Source organism: Gopherus flavomarginatus, chromosome 8 (assembly GCF_025201925.1).
Source record: "Gopherus flavomarginatus isolate rGopFla2 chromosome 8, rGopFla2.mat.asm, whole genome shotgun sequence".
Classification (NCBI taxonomy): Eukaryota; Metazoa; Chordata; order Testudines; family Testudinidae; genus Gopherus; species Gopherus flavomarginatus.
The window spans coordinates 871427-899336 of record NC_066624.1 but is presented as its reverse complement, the minus strand read 5'-3'; the positions used below and the strand labels follow the sequence as shown (position 1 = coordinate 899336).

General features: G+C 58.9%; 1 protein-coding gene across 1 annotated transcript; it reads right to left on the bottom strand.

The window, feature by feature from the left end:
* Positions 1–258: 258 nt before the first annotated feature.
* On the bottom strand, positions 259–27910 carry IL2RG (interleukin 2 receptor subunit gamma). The gene is made up of 8 exons (XM_050964982.1): positions 27640–27910; positions 14133–14238; positions 12878–13059; positions 9695–9837; positions 8821–8983; positions 2452–2557; positions 1984–2068; positions 259–710 (listed from the first exon to the last, which is right to left on the bottom strand). Exons 1-8 carry the CDS (start codon positions 27752–27754, stop codon positions 495–497), a joined length of 1116 nt encoding a protein of 371 aa, XP_050820939.1. The 5' UTR covers positions 27755–27910; the 3' UTR covers positions 259–494.

Genomic DNA, 27910 nt, shown 5'->3' with positions numbered 1-27910 from the left:
GGGATACATGTGTGAGGATGGGGCGATGAGTGCTGGGGTGGATGGGGGAGGGATACATGTGTGAGGATGAGGTGAGGGGTGCTGGGGGGGTGGGGGAGGCGTAGATGTGTGAGGATGAGGTGAGGGGTGCTGCGGTGGATGTGGGAGGGATACATGTGTGAGGATGGGGCGATGGGTGCTGGGGTGGATGGGGGAGGGATACATGTGTGAGGATGAGGTGAGGGTTGCTGCGGTGGATGCGGGAGGGATACATGTGTGAGGGTGGGGCCCGGGGTGCTGGGGTGGATGTGGGAGGGATACATGTGTGAGGATGGGGCGAGGGGTGCTGGGGTGGATGGGGGTGCGTACCTGTGTGAGGATGGGGCGAAGGCTGGGCAGGAAGGGCGAGGGGTTCTGGGGAGGATGGGGGAGGCATTGGGGCAGGGGCACAGATGGTGGGGTGCAGTGTGAGGAGAGGCGATAGAAGCAGACAGTCCTGACTCCTGCTGGTAACATCACACTCCCACGTAGCTTTTTTTGGAGAGGATCAGCCCAGGGCTGCTGCTGGAGGCTGGGGCTGAGGAGCGCTCCGGCGGGGCTCTCGGCTTGTCATGGCCCCCCCAGAGGGGCAAGCTTCCCTCCTTGGGGGGCAGCTCACTGACGTAGCAGAAGCTCTCGCTGTAGTTGGGTTTAAAGCTCTCCACGACATCCTTGGAGACTCCGGCCCATTCCTCCAAGAGAGCCAAAGGCAGGTTAAAGGCGGCCCCCTGTAGCAGACACTCCCCTGCTCCCTCTCCAGGGCTGCCCCACGGCCCAGCCAAGGGGCCCCTCTCCCCCTACTAGGGCAGAGGCAGCTGGCTGTTGGCGCCGAGGGTCACAGTGTGCCTGTCCAGCACCCAATGTGCTCCTGGAGGCACCAGCAGGGAGCTGGGAGCAGGCTGGCGGGCACAGCACCTTAGCGCTTGCCTAAACTGCAAAAAACCCTGCGATGGTGAGTGTGAGGCCAGGTGGACTGGCCTGGACATGCGGGGCTCCCACTCGGGGGCTAACACAGCAGGGTAGCTGTTCCTGCTCAGCCTGGCGCCTGGGCTCCGAGCCCCGCACTGGGTTATGGAGCCCGAGCAGGAGCAGCTACATGGCTGATGTTAGCTCCAGAGTGGGAGCCCCACGAGCTGTCAGGTGCCCCCGCCTCTGAGCCTTGCAGTCATGGTTCTTCGTTTGCAGTGTAGATGTACCCTGAGTCTCTGGGCCAAAATTCAGGCCTGAGGTTGGGGCAGCTCTGGCTGTGCATATGTCCAGGCTGACTCCCTTGGGCCAGCTGAATGGCCAGGACCCAGCACAGGAACTGTCCGTGTGTCACGTGCTCTCGGACCTGCTCTAGGTTAACACTGCAGGCAGCAGCATGGGGCAGACACGGGTGCGCGCCCCCAGGGGAGCTGAACCATCGCTAGAGGGAAACAGCCTGTCTGTCCCAACTCTCCAGGGAGCAGGTGCCCCTATTTGTGGGTGCCTGGCTCAGCCCTATCTGTCTGTCCATCTCAAGGAGCAGGTGCCTGGCCCAGTCCAGCCCATCAGCCCCTCCTCGCCCAGCCTGGCCTGTCGGCCCCTCCATCCCCAGCCCCGCCACTTGGCCTCTCCGTCCCCAGGCCAGCCCGGCCCATTCTGGCCTGTCAGCCGAAGCCCAGCCTGGCTGTCCCTCCATCCCCAACCTCGCCCGGCCCCTCGGCCCCTCCACCCCCAGGCCAGCCCGGCCCCCTGGCCCCTCCATCCCCAGCCCAGTCCGGCCCCTCTGTCCCCGTCCCCGCCCCGTCGGCCCCTCCGTCCGCAGCCCAGCCCAGCCCAGCTCCTCGGCCCCTCCGTCCCCAGCCCAGCCCGGCTCCTCGGCCCCTCCGTCCCCAGCCCAGCCCGGCCCCTTGGCCTCTCCGTCCCCAGCCCAGCTCAGCCCCTGCGGCCCCAGCCCAGCCAGGCCCCTTGGCCCCTCCAGTCCCGGCCCAGCACTCTTACCGGGAAGTTGCCCTGGTGGATGTTGAAGAGCTCCTCGAAGTTCTTGCTGGGGTTGGGGATTCGGGGCATGAAAATGACCCAGACTCTGCAGAATGGGAAAGGACTTGTTTAGCGAGGAAGGGCAGCTCCTGGAACCTGGCTGCAGACACCTACCGGGGCCCTCCTCAGCCAGGCCCAGTCGGTGTCCTCTGACCCAGCCCTTCTGCCCTGTTCCCCGGGTGGGTCCTCCTGCCCCAGCCCTGCTCCCACCCTGTGTCCTACCCGCAGAGCTGACCCGGCGCTGGGGCTCCCCCAGTCTGGGTCACCACTCTGCTCTGAGCCCCAGCACTGAGTCAGCTCTGCAGGTAGGACACAGGGTGGGAGCAGGGCTGGGCCAGGACCCACCCCGGGGACAAGATTTCTCTGCCTTACAGGGCCATACCTGTGCACAGCGGTTGGGGGCTCCTGGGGAAGCAGTGGAAGACTCACCTTTCCATTCGAATCAGCAAAATGACAAGGACCAGGATGAGCATCAAAGAGGCAGTGGGGAGAACCACATGAATCCAGAACCATGGTGCCTGCTTCTCTGCCACGCCTGCAGGGGGGATGCACAGTGGGTGATGTGGACAGACCATTGGTGTGGTCTGACTGTAGAGGGGAGGGGCAGAGAGGCCATGGGGCTGTTCCTGGCTGGGAGCAGGCAGGAGCCCCACACAGCTGGGAAGGGGGCAGAAATGAGCACTTGTCTAAACGTCAGGCTGTGTCTGAATCTTACTGATCCTTTCTGTGTAATTTCTCCAGGAGACAGCTGTCCTATCCACCCCCTGCCACACCTCCCATCCAGGCCCCGATGGCCTCACGCCCTGATCACTGCAGCTTCCCTCCCTCTGGCTTCGACAAACACAGTCCTGCCTCGCTCAGGTCCATTCAGAATGCAGCTGCAGAGCATTTTCCTCCTCTCTTGCTGTGGCCATGTCACCCCTTTCTCTGCAGCTCACCTTGGGCTCCCCCTTCTCTAGTGCAGCAAATCACTGCCTGTCTCCTTTCAAGCCTTTGCAGAGTCCCTCCCTGCCTGCTGTCGTCTAGGCTTGCCAGGCGTCCGGGTTTCGACTGGAAGACCTGCTTGAAACGGGACCCTGGTGGCTCCGGTCAGCACTGCCAACCGTGCCGTTAAAAGTCCAGTTGGCAGGACAGCAGGGGCCCAGGGCTAAGGGAGGCGCCCTACCTGCCCTGGCTCTGTGTGGCTCCCGGAAGCAGCCGCTAGGTCCCTGCAGCCCCTAGGCTCAGGGAGGCTCCCCGCACTGCCCCCACCCCAAGTGGCTGCTCTACAGCTCCCCGTGGCTGGGAACCACAACCAATGGGAGCTCGGGCGTGAGGGCAGCGCACAGAGCTTCCCTGGCTGCCCATGGACTTAGGGGCCACAGGGACCTGGCGACTGCTTCCTGGGAGCCACAGTAAGAGTCACCGGGACTCTGCACCCCGAACCCTCTCCTGCACCCCGCAACACCCCAAACCCCTGCCACAACCCCCTTCACCCCAACCCCTCATCCCCGGGCTCATTCCAGAGTCCTCACCCCCCCACCCTAACCCCCTGCCACAACCCCCTTCACCCCAACCCCTCATCCCCGGGCTCACTCCAGAGCCCACACCCCCCCAACCCTAACCCCCTGCCACAACCCCCTTCACCCCAACCTCCTCATCCCCGGGCTCACTCCAGAGCCCTCACCCCCCCAACCCCAACCTCCTGCCCCAGCCCCCTTCATCCCAACCCCCTCATCCCCGGCCTCACTCCAGAGCCCTCACCCCCCCAACCCTAACCCAACCCCAGCCCCAACCCCAACCCCAACCCCTCATCCCCGGGCTCACTCCAGAGCCCTCACCCCCCCACCCTAACCCCCTGCCACAACCCTCTTCACCCCAAACCCTCATCCCCGGGCTCACTCCAGAGCCCACACCCCCCCACCCTAACCCCCTGCCACAACCCTCTTCACCCCAAACCCTCATCCCCGGGCTCATTCCAGAGCCCTCACCCCCCAACCCCAACCCCCTACCCCAGCCCCCTTCACCCCAACCCCTCATCCCCGGGCTCATTCTAGAGTCCTCACCCCCCAACCCCAACCTCCTGCTCCAGCCCACTTCACCCCAACCCCTCATCCCTGGGCTCACTCCAGAGCCCACCCCCCCACCCTAACCCCCTGCCACAACCCCCTTCACCCCAACCCCCTCATCCCCGGCCTCACTCCAGAGCCCTCACCCCCAACCCCAACCTCCTGCCCCAGCCCCCTTCACCCCAACCCCCTCATCCCCGGCCTCACTCCAGAGCCCTCACCCCCCAACCCTAACCCAACCCCAGCCCCAACCCCAACCCCTCATCCCCAGCCTCACTCCAGAGCCCTCACCCCCCAACCCCAACCTCCTGCCCCAACCCCCTTCACCCCAACCCCTCATCCCCAGCCTCACTCCAGAGCCCTCACCCCCCAACCCGAACCTCCTGCCCCAGCCCCCTTCATCCCAACCCCCTCATCCCCAGCCTCACTCCAGAGCCCTCACCCCCCAACCCCAACCTCCTGCCCCAGCCTCCTTCACCCCAACCCCCTCATCCCCAGCCTCACTCCAGAGCCCTCACCCCCCCAACCCCAACCCCAACTCCTCATCCCCGGGCTCACTCCAGAGCCCTCACCCCCCAACCCCAACCTCCTGCCCCAGCCCCCTTCATCCCAACCCCTCATCCCCAGCCTCACTCCAGAGCCCTCACCCCCAAACCCTAACCCAACCCCAACCCCAATTCCTCATCCCCGGGCTCATTCCAGAGTCCTCACCCCACCACCCCAACCTCCTGCCCCAGCCCCCTTCATCCCAACCCCCTCATCCCCGGCCTCACTCCAGAGCCCTCACCCCCCAACCCCAACCTCCTGCCCCAGCCCCCTTCACTCCAACCCCTCATCCCCGGGCTCACTCCAGAGCCCTCAGCCCCCAACCACAACCTCCTGCCCCAGCCCCCTTCATCCCAACCCCTCATCCCCGGGCTCACTCCAGAGCCCTCACCCCCCAACCCCAACCTCCTGCCCCAGCCCCCTTCACCCCAACCCCTCATCCCCGGGCTCACTCCAGAGCCCTCACCCTCCCACCCCAACCTCCTGCCCTAGCCCCCTTCACCCCAACCCCCTCATCACCAGCCTCACTCCAGAGCCCTCACCCCCCAACCCTAACCCCAACCCCAACCCCAATCCCAACCCCTCATCCCCGGGCTCATTCCAGAGTCCTCACCCTCCAACCCTAACCCCAACCCCAACCCAACCCCTCATCCCCAGCCTCACTCCAGAGCCCTCACCCCCAACCCCAACCTCCTGCCCCAGACCCCTTCATCCCAACCCCTAATCCCCAGGCTCATTCCAGAGCCCTCACCCCCCCTGCACCCCAACCTCCTGCCCCAGCCCCCTTCACCCCAACCCTCTCATCACCAGCCTCACTCCAGAGCTCTCACCCCCCAACCCTAACCTCCTGACCCAGCCCCCTTCACCCCAACCCCTCATCCCCAGCCTCACTCCAGAGCCCTCACCCCCAACCCCAACCTCCTGACCCAGCCCCCTTCATCCCAACCCCTCATCCCCAGGCTCATTCCAGAGTCCTCACCCCCCCAACCCCAACCTCCTGACCCAGCTCCCTTCATCCCAACCCCCTTATCCCTGGCTTCACTCCAGAGCCCTCACCGCCCCTGCACCCAAACCTCCTGCCCCAGCCCCCTTCACCTCAACCTCCTCATCTCTGGCCTCACCCCAGAGCCCACACCCACAGCTGGAGCCCTCACCCCCCACACCCCAACCTTCTGCCCCAGCCCCCTTCACCCCAACCCCCTCATCCCCGGCCTCATCCCAGAGCCCACACCCACAGCTGGAGCCCTCACCCCCCACACCCCAACCTCATGCCCCAGCCCCCTTCACTCCAACCCCCTCATCCTTGGCCTCACCCCAGAGCCCTCACCCCCAGCTGGAGCCCTCACCCCCCCGCACCCCAATCTCCTGCCCCAGCCCAGAACCTCCTCCTGCACCCTAATCCCCTAATTTCTGACCCCATCCAAAGCCCTCCCCCCTACAGGGGAGGCAGGTTTGTATAAATTTTGGTGGTGCCCAGAACGGGTCCAAGTCCCACCCCCTCCACCTGCTAAAGCTCTGGGAGGGAGTTTGGGTGTGGGGGTGGGTGGGCTCTTGACTTTGGGTGCAGGCTCTGGGCTGGGACGGGGTTGGGGTGTAGGAGGGGTGTGGGGGTAGCCTGTGGGAGGGAGTTTGGGTGCTCGGTGCGAGCTCTGGGCTGGGACGGGGTTGGGGTGTAGGAGAGGGTGTGGGGGTAGCCTGTGGGAGGGAGTTTGGGTGCTCGGTGCGAGCTCTGGGCTGGGACGGGGTTGGGGTGTAGGAGAGGGTGTGGGGGTAGCCTGTGGGAGGGAGTTTGGGTGCTCGGTGCGAGCTCTGGGCTGGGACGGGGTTGGGGTGTAGGAGGGGGTGTGGGGGTAGCCTGTGGGAGGGAGTTTGGGTGCTCGGTGCGAGCTCTGGGATGGGACGGGGTTGAGGTGTAGGAGGGGGTGTGGGGGTAGCCTGTGGGAGGGAGTTTGGGTGCTCGGTGCGAGCTCTGGGCTGGGACGGGGTTGGGGTGTAGGAGGGGTGTGGGGGTAGCCTGTGGGAGGGAGTTTGGGTGCTCGGTGCGAGCTCTGGGCTGGGACAGGGTTGGGGTGTAGGAGGGGGTGTGGGGGTAGCCTGTGGGAGGGAGTTTGGGTGCTCGGTGCGAGCTCTGGGATGGGACGGGGTTGGGGTGTAGGAGGGGGTGTGGGGGTAGCCTGTGGGAGGGAGTTTGGGTGCTCGGTGCGAGCTCTGGGCTGGGACGGGGTTGGGGTGTAGGAGGGGTGTGGGGGTAGCCTGTGGGAGGGAGTTTGGGTGCTCGGTGCGAGCTCTGGGCTGGGACGGGGTTGGGGTGTAGGAGGGGTGTGGGGGTAGCCTGTGGGAAGGAGTTTGGGTGCTTGGTGCGAGCTCTGGGCTGGGACGGGGTTGGGGTGTAGGAGGGGGTGTGGGGGTAGCCTGTGGGAGGGAGTTTGGGTGCTCGGTGCGAGCTCTGGGCTGGGACGGGGTTGGGGTGTAGGAGGGGGTGTGGGGGTAGCCTGTGGGAGGGAGTTTGGGTGCTCGGTGCGAGCTCTGGGATGGGACGGGGTTGAGGTGTAGGAGGGGGTGTGGGGGTAGCCTGTGGGAGGGAGTTTTGGTGCTTGGTGCGAGCGCTGGGCTGGGACAGGGGGTTGAGGTGCAGGAGGGGGTCTGGGGGGCAGGCTCTGGTAGGGAGTTTGGGTGTGGGTTGCGGGCTCTGGGCTGGGGCAGGGGGGTGAGGTGCAGGAGAGGGTGAGGGGGGCAGCGCTTTCCTTGGGCGGCTCCCGATAGCGACCCACACATCCCTCTGGCAGTGGCTCCTAGGCGGAGAGGCCTGGGGTGGTCTCCACACCTGCAGCTGCCCTTGGCTGCAGTTCCTGGCCAATGGGAGCTATGGAGTCAGCGCTCGGGGCAGGGGCAGCGCGCGGAGACACGCCTCCGTCCTGCCCGGGGCCACAGGGACACGCCGGCTGCTTCCCGGGGCCGTGCGGAACAAGGGTGGGCAGGAAGCCGTCTTAGCCCCACTGTGTGCCGGTGGTGGTGGTGGTGGTTGGGAGCCCCTGGGCCCTTTTAACTCGCCTGGGGGTGGCAGGCAGGGGCAGGATGGGGGGGGTCCTCGGAGAGGGGGTGGGGAAGGGGAGTTAGGTTTTTCGTGCGATTAGAAAGTTGGCAACCCTACTGTCGTCTCATTCGCTCTCACGCTGCCGATGCTGATGCCACCGACCTGTGAGGCCAGCCTCCATTGTCCATGTGTCACATTTACAACGAAGCCCTTTGGCCTGTCCCCAGGTGGCCCCTCTCGCTTGGCAGGGCCTCCCCAGAAACACCTGCAAAGCTCCAGTGTTAGCACCTGCCCCCCTTACAGCTCCCTTTCCCTGGATGCCTACAGAAACCTCTGCAAGGTTGGCTGGTGGTGTGCCAAGGCCAGCGCCTGCCGTGCTGCCCAAGGCTGTCTTGGTGCTTGGCTCTGCTTGAAACGCTGCTGCTGCCCCAGTGCCTATGCTGACGGGAGGGGTTCTCCTCTCGGCACTAGGAGGGTGTCCCTAGGGCAGTGGTTCTCAGACTTTTGTACTGGTGACCCCTTTTGCACAGCAGGCCTCTGAGTGCGACCCCCCCTTACAAATTAAAAACACTTCTAAATATATTTAACACCATTATAATGCTGGAGGCAAAGCAGGGTTTGAGGTGGAGACTCACAGCTCGCAACCCCCCATGTAATAACCTTGTGACCCCCTGAGGGGTCCCGACCCCCAGTTTGAGAACCAGAGCCCTAGGGGGTGCAGGGCTCAGGACAAATCAGCCTCCCGCTCACCTCCCCACTAGTCTCCTTGCTGTCCTTCCAGCGCCCCCCCCCATTTGCCCACCCGCTGGCCTCCTCACCCTCTGCCCCCTCAGCCCTCTCCCACCTCCTCACCTGCCTCCTCACCTGAATATCGGGACAAATGGCATCCCGATCGTACCCTGGTTGGACACGGGACAAAGGATAAATATCAGGACAGTCCCGATTTTACTGAAGCGCAGGGCCCCCCAAAGTGCAGGGCTCGGGGCTGTAACCCCGATTCACCCTACCCAATGGACAGCTCTGGGCCCCCAGCGTTGGTGCTTATGCACTGTGCAACTACAAATAATAATAATAATTAACATCTCTCTTGCTGGGCACAGGATGCCCCTTATCAACAACCCAGGGCCGGGGACCAGCTGGGAAACCCTGGCTGCGAGGGGCATCACCTACCCCGGTCTGTTGCATTGTTGCCCCAGAAGACTGGGACGCTCCACTCGCTCCAGAGCTGCGTGGTGCCGCAGTACTGATTGATCTTGCTTTTCACATAGAAGGTGTAATACTTCTCGTAGTCCACGCTAGGGAAGGAGAAGATCTTGCCACTGGCCAAGTGCTCCTGGAGCAGAGACAGCAGTTCCCATGCATGTGAGACAAGGTGGGCGGCTCGGCACACAAGGAGATGCTCTGGGTGCCTGCTGTGAAACATGGCCTGGCTTCCTCAAGGCTGGGCTCACCATGCATGAGTGGAGAATGGAGCTCAGCCCTGCTACAGTCTCCCTCCCTTTTCCCTACTCACAAACTACAGGCTCAGCCCGTCCCCTGCTTGGCATGGGCTCACGCCTCTTCCCCGCTACGCCTGGCTTCAGCCAGCTATAGGCACAGCAAGGGCACAAGGAACCTCGTTCTGCCTGTGAGTCCCAGTGCCCCGGGGCCTTGCAGGCTGCTCCCCAGGGTGTGTGTGGCATAGGGGGCTCTCAGCTGGCCCTTGGGCAGCACTGTGCTTCCGGGTGCCTGAGGGGTTCCCAGAGAGAATGTGTTTGTGGTGGGGGCAGAGGAGAATGGGTTGGGGCCTGCAGCCTGAGATGGGTCACGTGAAGGGTGATGAAAGCCAGAAGGATCCTGAGGTGCAGCGAAGCAGCAGCATTGACTTAGCCCCAGGCTGGAATGGCCCTTAGCTCATGAGGGGTTGGGAAGGGCAGGGGACCAGTGAATGTGAACCCTGGGGTAAAGGTGGCAGCGGATGACAGGCTGTGGCCCTTGGGGCCCCCCTCTGAGCTACCGCTGCCTTGGGTGGCCGCAGGAGGGCCAGGCTGCTGGTTGCCGTTACCGTCCATCTGGTGTCCTTGTTGCTTTTGTATCTGACAGCATATTCCAAGCAGCGGGGCTTGTTGTACATGGAGTCCCAGGTCAGCTGCAGCTGGTTATTGCTTATGTTCTGGATGGTCAGGTTCACTGGTGGAGCAGGTTTCACTACAACAGATAGACAGTACTCTGGCTTGGGGGCGCGGAGCTGGGTGAGGTGCTGCTGCAGAGCCGGCCAGTCCTGCTCCAGAGCCCGTGAAGGGGATGGAGGGGATAACTAGGATGCCCCATGCCCTGGACAGGGAGCCACTTCACTTGTACAGGTGCAGGGCCATCCCTAGCCATTTGGGTGCCCTATGCAGCCCCCCCCACAGGGGCTGTGTGGGGCCCCAGGCCTCCCCCGTCCCTCCCAGGGTCTGGGAGGCAGGAGCTGTGAGGGGCCACTTGTGGGGCGCCACAGTCCCAGAGTGGCCCGGGGGATTAGTGGGAGACCAGGAGCAGCCCACTCCACTTCCCTCACCCCGGCCCCAGCCGTGTCGCTTGGGGGAGGGGGCTTGGGGGAAGGGAAGGGAAGGAATCTCCCCTCCTCCCCCTCACCAGCAGCGGCAGGAAGTGGAGCAGCCTGGCCCCAGCCGCAGCGCTCCGCGTCCCGCCGCCGGTGAATACGGGGGGCGCCCTTTCCCCAACCTGAGTGACATGGTTGGGCTGGGGCAAGGGAAACGGAGCAGGCTGGGGCCGCGTCGCTCCGCTTCCCGCTGCCGGTGAGAGCCAGGGGCGACCCTTTCCCCACACTCATCGGCGGCGGGAAGTGGAGCGATGTGGCTGGGAGCTGGCGGAGTGGAGTGGCCGCTGCCGGTGAGTGCGGGGTCGCTGGGGGAAGAGGTGGAATGGGGGCGGGCTGGGGGCAGAGCAGGGGGAGGGTTAAGAGGCAGGGCAGAGGGAGTTGTCTGGGGCCCCACACCGCCTAGGGATGGCCTTGCTCCTTGCAGGGGGGACTGGCCGAGGGATAGGGCTGGTTGCCAGGGCTGGTGCTGCTGCGTATGCCTAAGGCACCATGAAATTTGGGGCAATTTGGTGCCCACATTTCACGGTGCCCTACGCAGATGTGTGTGCTGCATATGCCTAGGGATGGCCGTAATCAACAGGTGCGCATCACCCCTGCCAGGGCGTGAGGCCTAGGGGCACTGAGGTGAATTCCTCTCGAGATGGGGCCTGTGCAGGGAGACACCGGCCTGGCTCTGCCGTTTACTGTGTTTGCATCCAGGTGCTGCAGGAGTGGTATGGCCAGCCCAGGCAGCTGGCCTGTGTGACAAAGAACGGAGAGGTGGTCGGCACGTGTGTGGAGGGTGGGGCTGCCCTCAGGACCCCGGCAGACCCTTCCACATGGGGCAGCAGAAAGGCCCTATGGCGAGGTGTTCACCCCAGTGGTGCCAGAACTGGGGGGGCCAGGGCCTTCCCACTTTTTGAAACTGAGGGGCATGGCCCAGCCCCTTTTCACTAGGGCAGCCCCTACCCCCGTCCTCTCCTCTTTCCCCCGAGGCCATACCCTTTGGCCAGGCCAGCATGGAGCCCAGGCAGCTGTGGGGAACCACCTGCGCAGGGACCACAGGGGCTGAGAGCAGCCCCCAGCTCGGGTCCCCACCCCCCCGGCTCCCCCGCCCAGAGCAGGTGGAGGTGGAGGGTCTCACAGCTGACTACACGGCTTTTACCATGGCCAGGCTGCAGCTCTGAGCCCCCGTGTGGGTCCCTCCACCTGCCCTGAGCTGGGGGCCCAGCAGGCAGACAGGGGCTGCTTTTGGCCCACCCTGGGGGCGGGGCCTCAGGGGAACGGGCTGGGGGCCCCCAGGCCCCCCACTTTTGGGAGAGCTCTGGTGCCCTTGGTTCACCCCACACCCGCCCTGCAGGGCCACGGTGGCTCAGAAGGGGCTAATTAACACGGGAGGCTCCACGTGGGGCAAGGCAGCCTGAAGCTGGGCGGCCAAGTACTGTCGGTGGATCCCATCTGGTGGGGGGCAGAGGCAGGGCTGGTATAAAGCTCTGACGCGAGAGCCCAAGGGGCTGCAGCTGCTCTCTGGGCCTAGTGAGGAGAGGAGCAGAAGCCTGGGAACCTGCCCTGAGGGACAGGGTTACCGCGAGGGCTGGTGGAGAAGGAAGCCTGCGGAGGGCAGCGTGGGACGAGGCTCAGGGAAATGGCAGCATGGGTAGAGATGATGCAGACTTTGGCTACTCATTGTAGGGTCTCCTACCTAGGGAAGTGGCACAATCTTGAAGTGGGAAGACTGCCTGGACTGGCCCAGTGCGTCTTCGTTACCCTGGAAGGGGCAAACTGTAGTGAGCTGGCCAGAGGGCCGGAGGGCCAAGCACTACCGTTCCAGAGAGCAAGAGGGGCTGTGGTGTGAGCGACAAAGGAAGGGGACATCGGATGGGGCAGAGCTAATCTCCAGGTGCAGCCACAAAGGGGCGCCCCAGCAGAGAGCAGAAGCCCCACTGCAGGCCCTTACTGGTTCTTTTCCAGAGAACATTTAGAAGCGCCAGGTGGTGCGATTCAGAGGGGCTCAACCTGAAAACCGCTGTCTCTAACTAGGCAATTTCCCAAATTTCCAGCTGACGTTGACCCTTTCAGGGCACCAGGGCATTTCAGTGAGCGGCGCTGACACTCATCAGCAATGACTCACTTTCCGTACCCTAATCTTTGTAAAGTCCTCAGGCCTCAGAACAGGGAGGGGGCTGGCCAGTTCCTGTGTATCTCACCCCACCTGGGTCCCTGGCACCCTGGGTGAGAGGGGGCGTGTGAAACCTCAGGGCGTTGGCATCTTTGTGGGGAAGTTGGGCAAGGGAGTGGAACCTGAGTTTATAACGTGAACCCTTCTCCTTTGCTGAGAAAGAGCTGCTGCTCCGTAAGAGTCACAAATGACTTGAACCAGGGGAGGCCATTGGGAAGCAAGAATTTTTGGAATAACGCAAAGCTGTTATTTCTCTCCTCCTCTTCATCCCACTGGCCCCCAAGGCGCGTGTGACCAACAGTGACAGCTTCCCTTCACCCCTTCCTGATGTGCAGCAGCCTCTGGGCTGGGACTATAGAGTGGGGGAGGGAATGGGAGTGCAGCCAGTCCTGGATGCAGCTTCTGCACCAGCATGGACCATGGATGTCAGCTTGCTGGTGCAACCTGAGCTGGGCAGGTGAAGCATGAGCTGTGCTCTTCCATACCTAGGTCCTGCAGCTTCATGGCTTTGGTGGGGATGACGAGGCTCCTGCCCTCATGGCTGGCATTGATGTGGATGTAGAAGGTACGGAACTGGATGATCTCGCTGTGGTTGAACCAGCAGCCCGTGTTGATGCCCTCCTCCTGGAGGTAGTGCTTGCATTCCACTGGCATGTGGTTTTCAATCCTAAGGCACAGAGCTGGTTACGGGGAGAGCTCAGAAATCAAGGACAGCAGAAAACTGCAAAGCCCGGGGTCCTTGGTCCTTATGGATGCTTCCCTCAGCTCTGCTCTTTGAATGATCTCTGCTGTGCACTCCAGCTCCTGGCCCTTGTGCTGGGTTCAGTGCACCTCCTCTCTCAGGACTTCTGGGGCATGCTTGGGGAAAGCTCTGAATGCCCCTTCTGCTGTGGGCTTGGTTCTGAGGCTGAGGAGCAGGTTTGGCACCGTTAGACAAGTGCTGGTGTGATTTGGAGTCACCCAATGGGGCATTTGCTGGCTCTGTTTAAACTGCAGGCTGGGCTGAGGTGCAGACCCCAGCCTTTCCAGGTACTTGGGGCTCCAAGGGTGATGTCACAGGCTGCTCCTCACTGAAGACAAAGTGCCCGTGAGAGAAGCCCGTTCCCCATTGGGTGCCACCAGCAGCACGGCCCGCGTGTCTGGCAGGGAGGGCTCGGTTCTGGGATGGCACAAAAGCAGCAGACTCTCCAGGGTTCCCGAAGCTGCCAGACTGGCCCCTTGGGGATTCTGCTGTGGGAGTTCCCTGGCTCCCTGCCAGGGTTCAGACCAGAGCCTCAGAGTCTGGCTCTTTTTGGGACCCTTCCTGTAAAGCACCCAAGACTTGCCTTGCTGGGATCAGGGACTCTGCAAGAAGTGCCAAGAGCAGGACAGTTCTGCTCTCCCCTCCCTTCAGTGCGCAGGCCTCACTCCGAGCGTGCCCGCTTGCCTACAGGTCCCATCTCAGCCACTCCCTCTTGCGTTCCAGCACCACAGGGCTGCCAGGCAGAGCCACTCCCCACACCTCCAGCCTCACTGGTGGCAGGAGAGGGAAACTTTCTCACTGCTTCCAGCTCTGCACTAAGCCTGGGCTCACAGAATGCCCCATGATGCATAACAAGGTATTTGAGCAACCTGGGGACCCATCGCACTTCCTGGAGGATGGCTACTGGCCTGGCACTGGTCTGCTTGGGTCATGCTAACAGGGAATACAACCCACAGGACGAAGTAAGAGTAGCCCAGCCCCAAAGAAGAGTTGCCTACCTTGGGGGAAAGTACCAGTAATAGAGCGAATAATTGGCTGTCGGCATCTCTTTGCTGCCCCACATACAGGTCAGGTATTGATCGTTGAAGACGATGCACTCCACGCCTGCAAAGGGAAGCAGATTTTGTGGCTGAGTGACCTGCTCATTTCAGCTGCAGAATCAGGACTAACCCCAGAAGCCCTGACACCCATCCCTGCTCTGCCCACTAGCCCACACTTTAAAGGAAGTGTATTGCAAAGCCAGCACTGTGGCAGAGGGGAGCATGCGAATGGCCGACCCACCAGGGAGGAGGATTCCTGAGGTGGGGTGGGAGTTCAGACTGCAGCATGTACAGACATTCTGTGGGCTAGGCATGTGCGGAGCACGTGGTACAGAGGAGGCTCAGGTCCCTGCCTTTCTAACCCACAGAAGAGGATTTATGTAAATTTTTCAGCTAAGTTGGTTCACTGCTTTGGGGTTATGTGTGCATCCAGAATGCCCTCTCTCCATATGCTGTGCTTGCAGGGCTGACACTTCCATTTAGGCAGCCTAGGCAATTGCCTAGGGCGCCAGGATTATTGGTGGGCGGCATTTTGCCGGGGGGGGCGGCAGGCGGCTCCGGTTGACCTGCCGCAGTGGTGCCTGCGGAGGGTCCGTTGGTCCACGGCTCCGGTGGAGCTGCCGCAGTGGTGCCTGCAGACAGTCGGCTGCTCGCGCGGCTCCAGTGGACCTCCCACAGGCACCACTGCGGCAGCTCCACTGGAGCCGAGGGACCAGCGCACAGGGCGGTGAAATTGCTGTGTGCCTAGGGCTCTAAAACCCCTAGTGCCCGTCCTGTGTGCTTGGATAACGCCACTGACTGAAGATGGAAATCCCAAACTTGGCTGGGTTTGTAGGTGTTGGTGCGTTTGGAGGAATCAGTTCAATGGAAGAAGATTGTGTAAGGAGTTTCAAGATGATGAGCAGTTATCGTGAGCCAGTTCACACCTGCACTTAGCATTTTGCTATCTGGGATCAGTCTGAGATGCTGGAACAGTGAAGAAGATTGGGGACCCCTGCTCAGTTTGGGCTTTCTTGGTTTGCCATATGAGGCGCCCAAATCAGAGCTGCAAAGCTTTCTGTTCTGTTCACGTTCTTATCCTGCCCTTCTCCTCTGCCTTCCGGTGCATGAAGTGATTTAACTGACATCTGCCGCATGGGGCATGTTCTTTTTCCCTTTCACTCTTAGCAGGAAATTGCATAGGGATTTGAAGAAAAATAAAAAATAAAAAGCATTAGTTGACACATGCACAGTGCCCTGGGTCTGGACTAACAAAGGCAGGCTGGAGAAGTGTGCCAGGCACTCAGAACAGAACATGTTGAGGTCAGTGCTGGTTTTTAGTTCCTGGGGGAGTTCATGCCACAGGCAGGGACTTTATCCTGGTGGTGAACTGTTCTCCTGCATCAGAAGAGCAGAGCTGTCAACCAGTCCACGGCCCAGAACTTTTGGCTCCTGGAACTTTAGGTATCCTGCACCCAGGCCCTTGAGCGCAGTGAAGATCTGGATCAAGATCTTGAACTCAACTCTGTGTTCTATGGGAAGCAACACAGGAAGAGGAGGACAGGTGTGACGTGCTCCTGATAGCCTGTGTTGCTGAGACACACTGCAGCATTTGGCACTGGTTGGAGTTTTCAGGGGGCTGAGGACTTCGTGCCCAAGTGTCTGAGTGATGGGGGAGTTTGAGATGACCTGGTGTTTGAGAGCTGGAGATGGCAGAGGGTGTGGCATGTACTGACACCCCTGGATTTGAGATGACCGGGGTTGTGGTTCTGCTTTCAGACAATTGGACAGTGTAGTGGGCAGTCACCCCACTCCAGCCCTGAGGGGGTTAAAGGCCAGCTGTGGGAGAAGGCTGGGGCTGAGAGCCAATAGGAAAAGGCTGGGAGGCAGCCAATCAGGGCCATGCTGGGCCCTATAAAAGAGCTGCCGGGGTCTGACAGTAAGACAGTCTCATTGCGGGGGAGGGATAGCTCAGGGGTTTGAGCATTGGCCTACTAAACCCAGGGTTGTGAGTTCAATCCCTGAGGGGGCCATTAAGGGAACGGGGGTAAAAATCTGGGGATTGGTCCTGCTTGGAGCAGGGGGTTGGACTAGATGACCTCCTGAGGTCCCTTCCAACCCTAATAGTCTATGATTCTATGATGATTCCATCCCTGGAATGAGAAGGGCCTGGGAGCTGAGCAGGGTATGAAGGGAAGGGAAAGAAGGAAAGGAAAGAGGAGCTGGGGAGCTCCAGCCTGGCAGCTTCCCCAGGCTGAGGCTTTGATAAGGGCCTAAGGAGGCACTGGGGCTACAGGGTGGCAGCCCAGGGATTGGCAGAGGCAGTTGGTCCAACCCCCTTGCCAGTGATGAGTGGTTTACAGACTACAGTCCGCCCCAGTGAGGGGGGGTGTAAATGATGACTGGCAGTAGCCACTGAGGCAAGGTGGGCCTAGAGGGTTGGGGGTTCCCTGGGAGGGGACACTCAGAGTGTGGGGACTGCTGTGGGGCACAATCCCCAGGGTAAGGGGCACTGGGGTCTGGGAGGAACACGGGCCTGTGGCAGATGAGACATCAGCCAGCAGGAGGCGCTCTGAGGCTGGAAAGAGCTAATTCCCAGATGACCAGCAGGAGGTGCTGTGCCGGTGAGTCAGATTACAAAAGCGGGTCGATAGCCCTGAGATCCCAACTTCACCTACCTTGGGAAACTTGGCGCAAGTTTGAGCCAAAGCTCTGCAGCACATCTTGAGTGTAGGAGAAAAGGAAACGAGAAATGATTTCGTTGTAACAAGAGATTCTCAGAAATGGCTTCTCTTGTGGCTGCGGCACTGGCTGTTGGACACGTAAGAGCACAGCCAGGTCTGAACTAGTTCCAACCTCCCCAGACCAGGAGAACAATAGTGTCACAAGAAGAAATATGTCTAGTTTCATTTTACCCAGTGCACACAGGCCCTGGGGGGAAGGGCAAGTGGGTGTGAGATTAGACAATTAGAGACTCCTAAAAACAGGACATGGCACAGCAGAAACGCACCAGATTGTACGCAGCAACCTCCCCTTTGCCTGCACCATGCCTGGCTTGTTCGCTTTGGAATAAAAGCTCTGGTCCACCGGCTGCTCTCCTCCTCAGCACCCTGGCCTGGTCCCGTGTCTGCCTGCCGTCAGTAAGGCGGGGTTAGCCTGCTGCTCTGGGGAGTCACTGGCCCAGGGCGCACATATGTGGAGGGCCTGCTGCTTCTCTTGCTCTCCCAGAGCAATCATGCCCAAGTTGGTGGGTTGTGTACTGGCTGCCAGCAGCAGCACAGCAACTCCCCGGCCAAGGATGGAGAAGGGTGATTCTGAATCCTGATGGAACACGCCACGTTTTACTGAGCTCTCTGCAATATGTCCAGGAGAGAGGAAAGGCTGTTGAGTCTCCTCAGCCCAGCAGCTTGGCTTGCCTCAGGCAGGAATAGACTAAGGCAGAGGCATTATAAGCCCAAATCATGGGCCCAACTCCTGGTGTCATTTGTTGAGACCAGAATCTGTTTTCATTTAAAAATAAATTGTTGTTAGCCCCCCTGGATGTCAAGAAAAACTTGAACATGTAACCTGAGTATAACTGACTCATGCCTGAGTCTGCAAAGAGCCTGAACTGATAGCCCCAAGGGGGGTGAATTCCAAAACCTGCTGCCATTCCGAGGCTTGGGCAGGGGCTTCTGGGCTCCTTGTGGCATGTGCCTAAGGCTCTGCCTTGCCTTGCCTTGCCATGCCATGCCATGGCTCCTGAGCCCATGGGTGGTCAGGGATCCGGGAGAGAGGCTGTGCTGGAGAATTTCCCAGGGCATTATGCTGTTTCACTGTGACATGGCCTCCCTTTTAGGAGCTGCCCCACAGCTGGAGCTTTGCCACTGCTGGGTGCTGGTTAGTACCTGTGCAGCGAGAGCTCGTTAGTAGATGGAATTGTCTGTGGGACCAGTAACATCCCCCCCACCCCCCCGCCCAGGACCCGCTGCACAGCTCTGCACAGCACACACCCTAGTGACTTCCATCCATGTGACCAAGGCTCAGAATGTTGCTGTTTACTAACATGTCATGTGGCCTGAAAGCCCCATGCTGGACCCCTCCCACTGTCATAGGGCCACATGGATGCTGGGTCTTGTCAGCAGAGGGTGCTGTGCCCAGCCTGGGACGAGCCAGTTCTCCTGTGACAGCTAAATACAGCTGTTAAATCCCTCACCCTGCTACTGCTTCTCCTCCCTGCTTTGCCCCTCACTGAAACTTTCCACTGGTTCCTCCTCCTTTGCAAACCCAATGGCTGAGGCAGCGCCATCTCCCCAGGCCGAGTGCCCAGCAGCCTGCATGGCCCTTTCCTGACAGGCTCTGGCTGAACCCTGGGTCTGTGTATGACAGTTGGCCGTTGGGGAGCTGGGGCCTGGAAAGTCCCTGCTGAGCCTGCAGGCAGGGCTGTGGTGAGCAGCACTTTGTAAATAGCCGCAGGACGCAGGCTCAGGAGAGCCCTGCCCTGGCTCTGGGTGGCTGTGGTCAGTCAGCAAAGAGAAACCAGGACAGCAAAGTAGGCCATGCCTCTGAGCTGGGGCTTCTGGGCCTAACCCTGTCAGAGCCCCCCAGTCCCCTGGGGCTAGGCCTACAGGGGGCATGACGGCTGCATTTCAGCCTCTGCGGGCAGAATTCTGGGTGTGCCTCAGGGCTGGGCTCTGTGAGGCTACTGCTCAATGCTTCGGAGGCTCCTCCTAGGGTACAGGACACAGCACCTCCCTTACGGCAGGAGGTCTCAACCAGGGTACGCAGAGCTCTGCCGGAGGGACAGCAACGCAGCTAGATCACTGCCTACTTTTACAACGGGCTACATACAAAGAATAGCGAAGTCAATACAAACTAACATTTGACACAATGACTTGTTTGTACTGCCCTATAGACTATACACTGAAATGTAAGTACAAGCTTTACATCCCAACTGATGTATTTTATAACTATATGGTAAAAGTGAGAAAGCAGCAATCTTTCAATAATACTGTGCTGTGACACTTGGTAATTTGTCTGATTTTATAAGCTAGTAGTTTGTAAGTGAGGTGTAACTTGGGGTACGCAAGACAGATCCGACTCCTGAAAGGAGCAGAGCAGTCTGGGAAGGTTGAGAGCCACTCCCTTAAGAGCAGGAGGGGTAGCTGTCCTGCATGCCATGTCCCCTTAGGTCAAGGCCATAGAATCGTCGAATATCAGGGTTGGAAGGGACCTCAGGAGGTCATCTACTTCCCCCGCCCCCACGCTCTCCCATAGCCCTGGGAGAGAGAGCCACGCCCTACATGGGTGAAGCAGGGGGCTAGGTGTAGCCATTTCTTGCATTATTTTACACACCAATAGCTGCTAGGATGAGAGGAGCCATAGACTGATGCAGCACACTGGTCATTGCTCTGGAGTAGCCCTGGTTAAAAAGGGCTGTACTAATTAGTGGATTGGGATGGGCTGAGAGCCCCAAAGGCTCATTAACCAAGAGGTAGAAAAGGCATAGGAAGAAGTGCCCAGGGGGACTGAGAGAAGTAGGCTTTTCAGAGCTAGAACCAGGTGAGATCTCCCCCATCCTTGGTGGCATGAGCTAATGATTGTACAATATTGTAAATACAGAGCAGCCTGTCTTTGTGCAGGTGGGGAGGAGAACACAGTGAAATAAACTGTGAGGTGCTTGGCTAGAAGAAGGTCTCTGAGCAGTGACAAGAGACAGGAGTGGGACACTCCCCCCCCCATCCCTCTTGAAGGTTTGGCTGGGATCTGTAGCCAGTTTGGCAGCCTGGACCATGGAGGAACCCTGCAGTGGCAGGTGAAACAGCAAAGGGAGCTGTAGAAGGCTCTGCCAAGTCTCCAGCAATCCCACCCCCTGGACTGGCAGCCCTTGCTTGCCTGGCTGGCGAGCAGCAAAAGATCCTGCAGGACTTTCTGAGAGACCCAGCCAAGGCACAGCAGCTGCTTCCACAGCTGGTGTTGAGTACTGCAGTGGGAGATGGCCACCAGACATACAGCCTAGGATGGGCCCTGCGGATGATCCAGTGAAATTCTGGGCACCTTGGAGAGGGCAGCTATGGGTGGCTCTGAATGAGGAGCAGGCCAGGAATTATGAAGTGGTTCAGGTCACCATCTTGAATCAGGTGGGTCTGTCCACTGAACAGTACCACCAATAGTTCTGATCCACAAGGTGGAGGGGGGTTTGCTGCCCCAAGCCTTGGCCCAAAAGTTGATAGACTGAAGCCAAGACACCCAAACAGTGAGGAAGATAATGGACAGACTGAACAATTCCTCTACGGCTTCCCCAAGAACATATGAGTGTGGGTCAGCTGGCATCAACCAGGTTCTGTGGCTCCAAACATGAAACTGAGGAGGAACTTGTGAAGGGAGATCTCCTCAGGAGCGGACTGACCTGACAGGGTGGGTTTTTGGGAGGAAGACCAGAGAACCTCCAGCTGGAAAGGAGATAGAAAAGGAGAACTCAGAGGAGCTCTAGCTGGGGCTTGTCCGTTACATGTTACCAGTGCGGTGGCTGGGACTCATAAAAAGAGATTGTCAGTACATGGAATGCAGTTTTCCCAAGTCTCGTATTTGGGCCAGGACTGGAGGGAAGAAAAAGGGATAGAAACTGTTCTCCATTTCACGAATGGAGAACACAGCCTCAGCTTGTGCTCTGGTTTGGTGGGAGCTGCTGAAACCCGACTGGATGATTCCAGGAGTAAGTGTAAACCCAGCATGTGCCAATGGAGATAAGAAAAGTTGCCTCTAGCAGTGGTTCCAATATAACCTCCCCCAGACCTTCAGAGGTAACAGGTGGGGGTAATGGAAGGGCTGCCCTGCCGTGTTGGGTACTGACTGGAGCCCCTTCTCCATCAGCAAACAAGCTGGTGTAGGGGTCCTCAGAGTGGGGAAGAGGAATCCCAAGGAGGGAAAAATTAAACCTGAAGAGATAGAGAAGAATAAATCAGAGGAGGATGGAAAGGAAGCCACTAGGCAACAGAACGTAACTCACAATGAAAGAGAAGAAAGACAACCCAAGCCCTTAAGAGTAGGGGGAGGGATAGCTCAGTGGTTTGAGCATTGGCCCGCTAAACCCAGCGTTATGAGTTCAATCCTTGAGGGGGCCACTTAGGGATCTGGGGCAAAAATCAGTACTGGGTCCTGCTAGTGAAGGCAGGGGGCTGGACTTGATGACCTTTCAAGGTCCCTTCCAGCTCTAAGAGATAGGATATCTCCATTAATTTTATTTATTTTAAAGGGACCATGGGGACCCCCCACAAAGTTTGCAGGGAGATGAAGACCAGGGGTGGGTCAGAGGTTAGGGAGGAACCAAGAGCATGAACAAGCAGAGGGATGAGGGAACAGCCCTCGATCAACGAGCAAACATAAAGGTGGAGAAAGAGAGAGCAGACCCCAGGCTGCCCACGGTGCAAAGACTTGTGGGCTGAAACCGAGCTGGGGGTGTGAGTGAGCCTCCCAGGAGGGCCCCAGATGATTACCCAGGGACAGAGGGAAACATCTGAGGTTAGGTCTGTGACAGCTAAAACTAAAATCACTCTGGCTGTGGTGGTGCGGGCACTGGCTCAGGCCAGCCAGCTGCCTGACTCCAGGTCCCAGCTCATGCTGCCGTGCGCACACTGCTGGTTTTCACATGCTAGCTCATGCAGAGCTAGTGTGGTCTGGCTGCTTGGGCTGGGGCTCGTTCCCAGCTGTGGGGCCGACACACCCTTAGGAGCCAGCCTGAGAAGAGCAAAGCTGCTGCATGGATTGATGGGCCCAGACTTTGCGCACTGGCCCAAGGCAGCAGCATGGCTTAGGCATCTCCCAATCTACACCTGTCCCTGTTGCCTAGCCCCACCAGGGGCAGTGCATGCTGGGACCGGTCATCTCCCTTCGGCTTGGGCTGTAGTGAAGTGGAGATGTTTGCAATGATTGTGTAAATGTGGCATCGCTTTCAACTCTCAACCAAGCGCCAGCTGGTGCCTCTGGCACAGCTGGGCAAAGCTGAGTGTCCACCATGTAGGCAGCGTGGGGAGAGACAAGCAGCTGGCTAGGGCGACCCCCTCCCCTAAAATGCTAAGGCTGGCTCAGGGGACAGAACCCAGCTGTCAGCGCAAGACACATGCAGGCTGCTGCTGGTGGTACTGAGGTTAGAGTAGCAGCTGGCTGATCAGGATCCTGTACAGCTAGTGAAAGATCTGCCCCCGCCTCCCTTGGGCTGACCCGATGTGCTGGGTGCTGCACAAACACCGTTAGCTTCGGTTACTGCCTCAAGGCCTTACAGCGTAACAGTCTGTGTGATGGGAGTGTCCCTCTCAATGAGGGGGGGTGAGGGTGACCCAAACCATGTTCTCACATGTTAAGTGCTGCTGGCCCTGAGCTAAGGGGCCAGCCAGGGTAACTGAATTTAGCTGACAGTTTCCCACTTCAGGCACTGCCAGCTGGGAAGGAGGAGGGGGAAAGTGGTATCTATTACAATGGGACAAATTTATCTGCACAGGAAATGAACCCCCAATTCTGCAGAGCTGTCCAAACTGCCCTTCAGTAGCACATCCCTGCTCCACCAGGAAGGCAGTAAAGTGGGGCACTAGGCACCAGAGATGATCTTGGCTGGATGGGGAGGGAGGTGAGCTCCGTGTCAGAGACCCCAGAAGGTGGTAGGAGGTGCTCCGCATGTGGCTGAGTGATGGGTCCAGCTCCGAGGAGGAGCCGAAGGTGGGTGCTGGCAGAAAGATGCAGCTGGCTTGCATGCTCTGTCGTGCTCAGCAGCGAGAGGCCTTGGGGAGGGAAGAGGAGCTTGTGCTTGGCCTTGCTGTGCCTGAGCTGAGGAACAAGTGAGAAAGGCACCGAACCCACGGGAGCTGCTAGGCTCACTCAAGGAGTTCCAGGGTCTCCAGCAGAGAAGAGAGCTGGGACCTGTCTTGCATTGCTCTGGGGAGTGCAGAGCTCACTTAGGCACTACATGAATAATTACCCCAAACCTAGGAGAAAAGAAGGTTCGGGGAAGCGCTCCGACATCAAGAATGTCAGAATGAAGGTTCTCAATGCACCCGAGTGGTTCCAAGAGCGAAGCACAGGGCCTGAGATGGGCCTGCTAAAACATACGCAGTTGGCGGCCTGCTTAAAGGACAGCCAGCACAGAGCCTGCTGCAAGAGGGGCTGTTCTGCACAAGCCTGAGGCTTCCCTAAGGGAAGGAAGAATGGGCAGGCTGGAGAAAACAGGTAACAGAGCTCATTACTGACTCCGGGTGGGCTCTGTATTGTCTGTGCAGCAATAAAGAGGTTCCTGGAAGCAGCAGGAACAGAGACTCCCACGGACTTGACAGGGCTTTGAATTGGGCCCTGTGCAGCCAGTGGGTTCTGGTTGTTTCCACTCCACCCAGAGATAGGTACGCAAAAGGTTGAGAGGAGGGATAGCTCAGTGGTTTGAGCATTGGCCTGCTAAACCCAGATTGCAAGCTCAATCCTTGAGGGACCATTTTGGAATTAGTTCTGCTTTGAGCAGGGGGTTGGATTAGATGAGCTCCTGAGGTCCCTTCCAACCCTAATAATCAATGATTCTATGACTTAGCAGACTGGCCCCTCCACAGCAGCTGCAAGTGGTGCTCTGCCTGAAGGGGCAGCAGCTAAATTACAAACCTTTTATTTCCTTAAGCCTGACAAGGACCCAGTGTGACTTGTCCTAAGCCCAGGCATGAGCCAGCCACTCCCCGTTGGGCTAAGATGACAGCAGTTGTACCATCGGCCTGAAAGCATTGCTTCTGCTATTGCCTGATCAGCATCACAACTGCCCCAGAAATTGGTGCAAGGCAAAGGAGCAGGATTCTGCCAGGCCTGGAGGGAACAGACATTCAGACAGATGACTGGCTAGGTATGGAGACATCAGGCAGAACGGAAAGGCAGGTAAAATGCTGAAGGCAACTGAGGCTGCAGGAGTAAAATTAGATAAAGAAAAGTGCCGACAATCCTGCAGAGAGCTGCAGGAGGAGGTGGCTTGTTGGGGAGCAGGAGGACTTAATTGACAGGATGCGCATGGATACATCCGGGTGAAGGATTCTGGCTGACTGCAGACCAAGAACCAGCTGCTCTATGGAGAGGAGACTGGCTGCTGGCCACCTCAGGCAGTAGTTTGTGCTCTTCCCCCTAACCCCAAGTCCCTGTCCATTGAAGTGAAAAACCTGGTAGCTGTATTGACAACCGGAGGTGAGGGGCAGACCCCAGTGGCTGAGGAGGAGCCACCTGCCTCCAAAGCTGGAGGATCACAGCCACAGCACCTGAGAGGAGGATGCGCAGGGTGCCAGAGGTCAGGGACTCCCTTCTGAGGGGGGTGGAGGCATCCATCTGCCAACCCATGATGTCCTGGGAGATGCAGGAAAGGCTGAGACTAGATGACCACTAGTGGTTCCTTCCAGCCCAATATTTCAATGATTAAGAGAAGGGATGAAGACAGAGCCAGAAGTCAAAGTGCCTGAAATGCCACCACCTAAACGTGTTTTGGAGCCGCTGCAGTTCCACAGTTCAGTTAAAGGCTTGGAGCACATTTATATAGCATGTGCACTCAAAGGTCCTGTTTTGTCAGAAACAGCATAACACGGATTAATGTCTGAGGGAGTTGAGGAGATCCTCTGAGCTGCAAGGGAAAGGATCTGAGTCTGTGTCCCGGGGGTGGGGGACTACAGGGTGATCTCTCACCTTCATGTAGCCAGTGGCCTGTGCTCCCACTGGCATGCTGGAGCCTCTGCATTCACTTATTGATCAATAAAACTTGCAGAATTTTAAAATTTTTGGTGCAGAATGCCCTCAGGAGTAACAGATGCTGGCAGCTGTGGTTCTGCTGGGATACGCCTCTTATGCCGAGATGATGGGAAACCTGCAGCGGGTTTTCCAGACATTGAGAGCTAGTGCACCCATGTAGAGAATGTTTGAACAATAGGGCGCTTGAGAGATTAGTGGTATCTGCAAGGTCTCTATCACTCCAACTACTGATGTACTGCTGTTCATGAACAGCAACACTGGTCGAGATAGCTCTCGTGTGTGGGAGGCAAGCCTAGAGCACTGGCTGCTTGTTCAGCAAGGATCCCAGTTTATTCCTGAGGCTCTCAGAATGAGAGTAACACACAAGGGCCTGCCAGCCTCCCCACTGACATCAGAACAGACTAAAACAGAGACTAGAGATGATACACATCTAAATCTATACCCACAGTGCAGATACTTATCAGGGCCTCATATCCTGCTGCTAAACTTCATGCAGTGAGAGAGGGACTCTTCATGGCTGAGAGTTTGAGCACTTCTGGTAATTGCATTGGAGGCCCATGGGCCTGGCAGGACTTGCAGGAAAACATTGTGTTCTTTATTCTAATAAAGTTCCTTATTCAGCATTACAAGAAACTGACTTATTCTCAGAATCTTTGCTGCTGGCCTGTGGTTCACAGCTGACCCTTCCACTTCCCTCTCCAAAGAGAATGGATTTGAGCAGCACCCGCCTCCTGCCCCACTCCTGGAACCTGAGGCCAGTGCTCTGAGGGTTCCAGTTGGAGGCTGATGAGATTAGAGCCTCTTTCCCCATAGAGATGAGGGCGGGAGCTTGGAAGCTTTGCAACTTAGTACTTCCAGTGCGGGATCTGGCCTCAAGTCTCCCCATGGCCTCAGTGGGAGGAGCAGAGAACTCAGGAGCACCCCCTGGACTTCCCCAATTCCTGCAGCCATGCACAGTGCTGCTGATAGGCTGCTCTGAGAAGGTAAAAGAGATGAGATGCATGTTCTGCCCTGCAGCCAGATGTCACCACCCTGAGCTGTCACCCTGACAGGCGCTACGTACTGACCAGCAGCCAGGCATCACCCCCCAGAGTCACCCTGACAGGCATCATGTACTGCCCTGTGGCCAGCCATCACCCTAACTGATGCCAGGTACTGCCCTGAGGCCAGACATCACCCCCCAGCAGTCACCCTGGCAGATGCCATGTACTGCCCTGCGGTGTGCCATCACCACCCCCAGCCGTCACCCTGACAGACACTATGTACTGCCCTATGGCCAGCCATCACACCCCAAGCCATCACCCTAACAGATGCCAGGTACTGCCCTGCAGTGTGCTATCACCGCCCCCAGCCGTCACTCTGACGGGCACTATGTACTGCCCAGTGGCCAGCCGTCACCCTAACAGAAGCTACATACTGCCCTGTTGCCAGCCATCACCCACCTAAGCCATCATCCTGACAGATGCCAGGTACTGCCCTGAGGCCAGACATAACCCCCCAGACGCCACCCCGACAGGCATCATGTACTGCCCTGCAGCCAGATGTCACCCCTCAGACGTCACTCTGTCAGGCAGTAAGCACAACCCTGTGGCCAGATATCACCTCCCAGCTGTCACCCTGACAGATGCCACGTACTGTTCTGCAGCCAGACGTCACACCCCAGCTGTCACCTGGACAGATGCTATGTACTGCCCTGCGGCGAGCTGTCACTGCCCCCAGCCGTCACCCTAACAGAAGCTACATACTGCCCTGTGGCCAGCCGTCACCCACCTGAGCCATCATGCTGACAGATGCCATTACTGCCCTGCAGCGAGCTGTCACTGCCCCCAGCCGTTACCCTGACGGTCGCTATGTGCTGCCTTGTGGCCAGCCATCACCCTAACAGATGCCACAGATGGCCCTGTGGCCAGCCGTCACCCACCTGAGCCATCATGCTGACAGATGCCATTACTGCCCTGAGGCCAGACATAACCCCCCAGCCGTCACCCTGATGGATGCCATGTACTGCCCCTGCAGCCAGACAACACCCCCACAGAGCCATCCCCCCGATGGATACATCAAGCCCCTGCAGACAGACACCCTGGTCCCTGACCGACACCATGCACTGCCCTGTGGACAGATGTCATCCCTTGAGCAATGTCTTCACTCATCATTGCTATTTTACTTGTGCCGATATATTTTTCAGCACATCTAGCGCAATGAAGTGCCCAAGTGACACAGTGGTGGCCTCTAGCAACAGAGGAGTTACAGCTCATGATGCAGCAATGCAAGCCTCTTTCCCCCACCCCTGGCAATAAGGGGGAGAAGTGAATTCAGCCTCCATGGACCATTCAGGCCTTACCCTTGAAACAGCGAAGGGGTCAGTTTGTGCCGATGGTGGTGACTTGTGATGCTGACAAGACACCACGAGTTAGCGACCTGAGTTTTACCAAATGCTTCACAAAGGCCACGAAACTGCCATCAGGTGATGATGAGTCAACACCTGCCTAAGCTTGGATGGCTCTGAACCCACAGGCAAAGGCTTTACCGACAACGCACAATCTCCAGAGCCAGCATGGCCTCCCCCTTGCTAGATATTCACTCCCCCCACCCCCCATAAAGCCTCGTGCTGCTGAACTCCTGCCTTGCCTCTGGTGGCCTGTCAGTGAGGCGCGCTCCCCAAGCTCCAAACATGGCCTGTAGAACAAAGGCAGGAAGCAGATTCAGGAACGTGGTTGGCAGCTGGGACACAGAGCAGAGTGAGCGTGAGCATTACCTTGTTGCCTCTGGGCAGCCATAGCTTGCTGGCTGGGACCAGAGAGCAGGAGGATGAGAGTCAGGAACATCCCAGCTTCCTTCCTGGCAGAGGAGGGTGAGAGAGGGGAATCCATGGCCCTATACCGCCACGCGTTCTCTGGGCACCTGGGCCAGGCGGCAGAGCTGGCTGTGTCACTGAGCGCTCACTGCTGGAGGATACCACAGCTCACTCAGCTTCCGCACGCATTGCTGCTTCCTGTACAAAACCTCATCCCCGAGTCTTGCTGACA

Coding starts and splice junctions, on each gene's coding strand:
- IL2RG (XM_050964982.1), bottom strand. CDS start 27,754: ATGGATTCCCCTCTCTCACCCTCCTCTGCCAGGAAGGAAGCTGGGATG. Junction 2,558..8,820: donor CAACAATGCAACAGACCGGG/GTAGGTGATGCC, acceptor TCCCCCCTGCAG/GCGTGGCAGAGAAGCAGGCA. Junction 711..1,983: donor TCCACCAGGGCAACTTCCCG/GTAAGAGTGCTG, acceptor GCTCTCTTGGAG/GAATGGGCCGGAGTCTCCAA.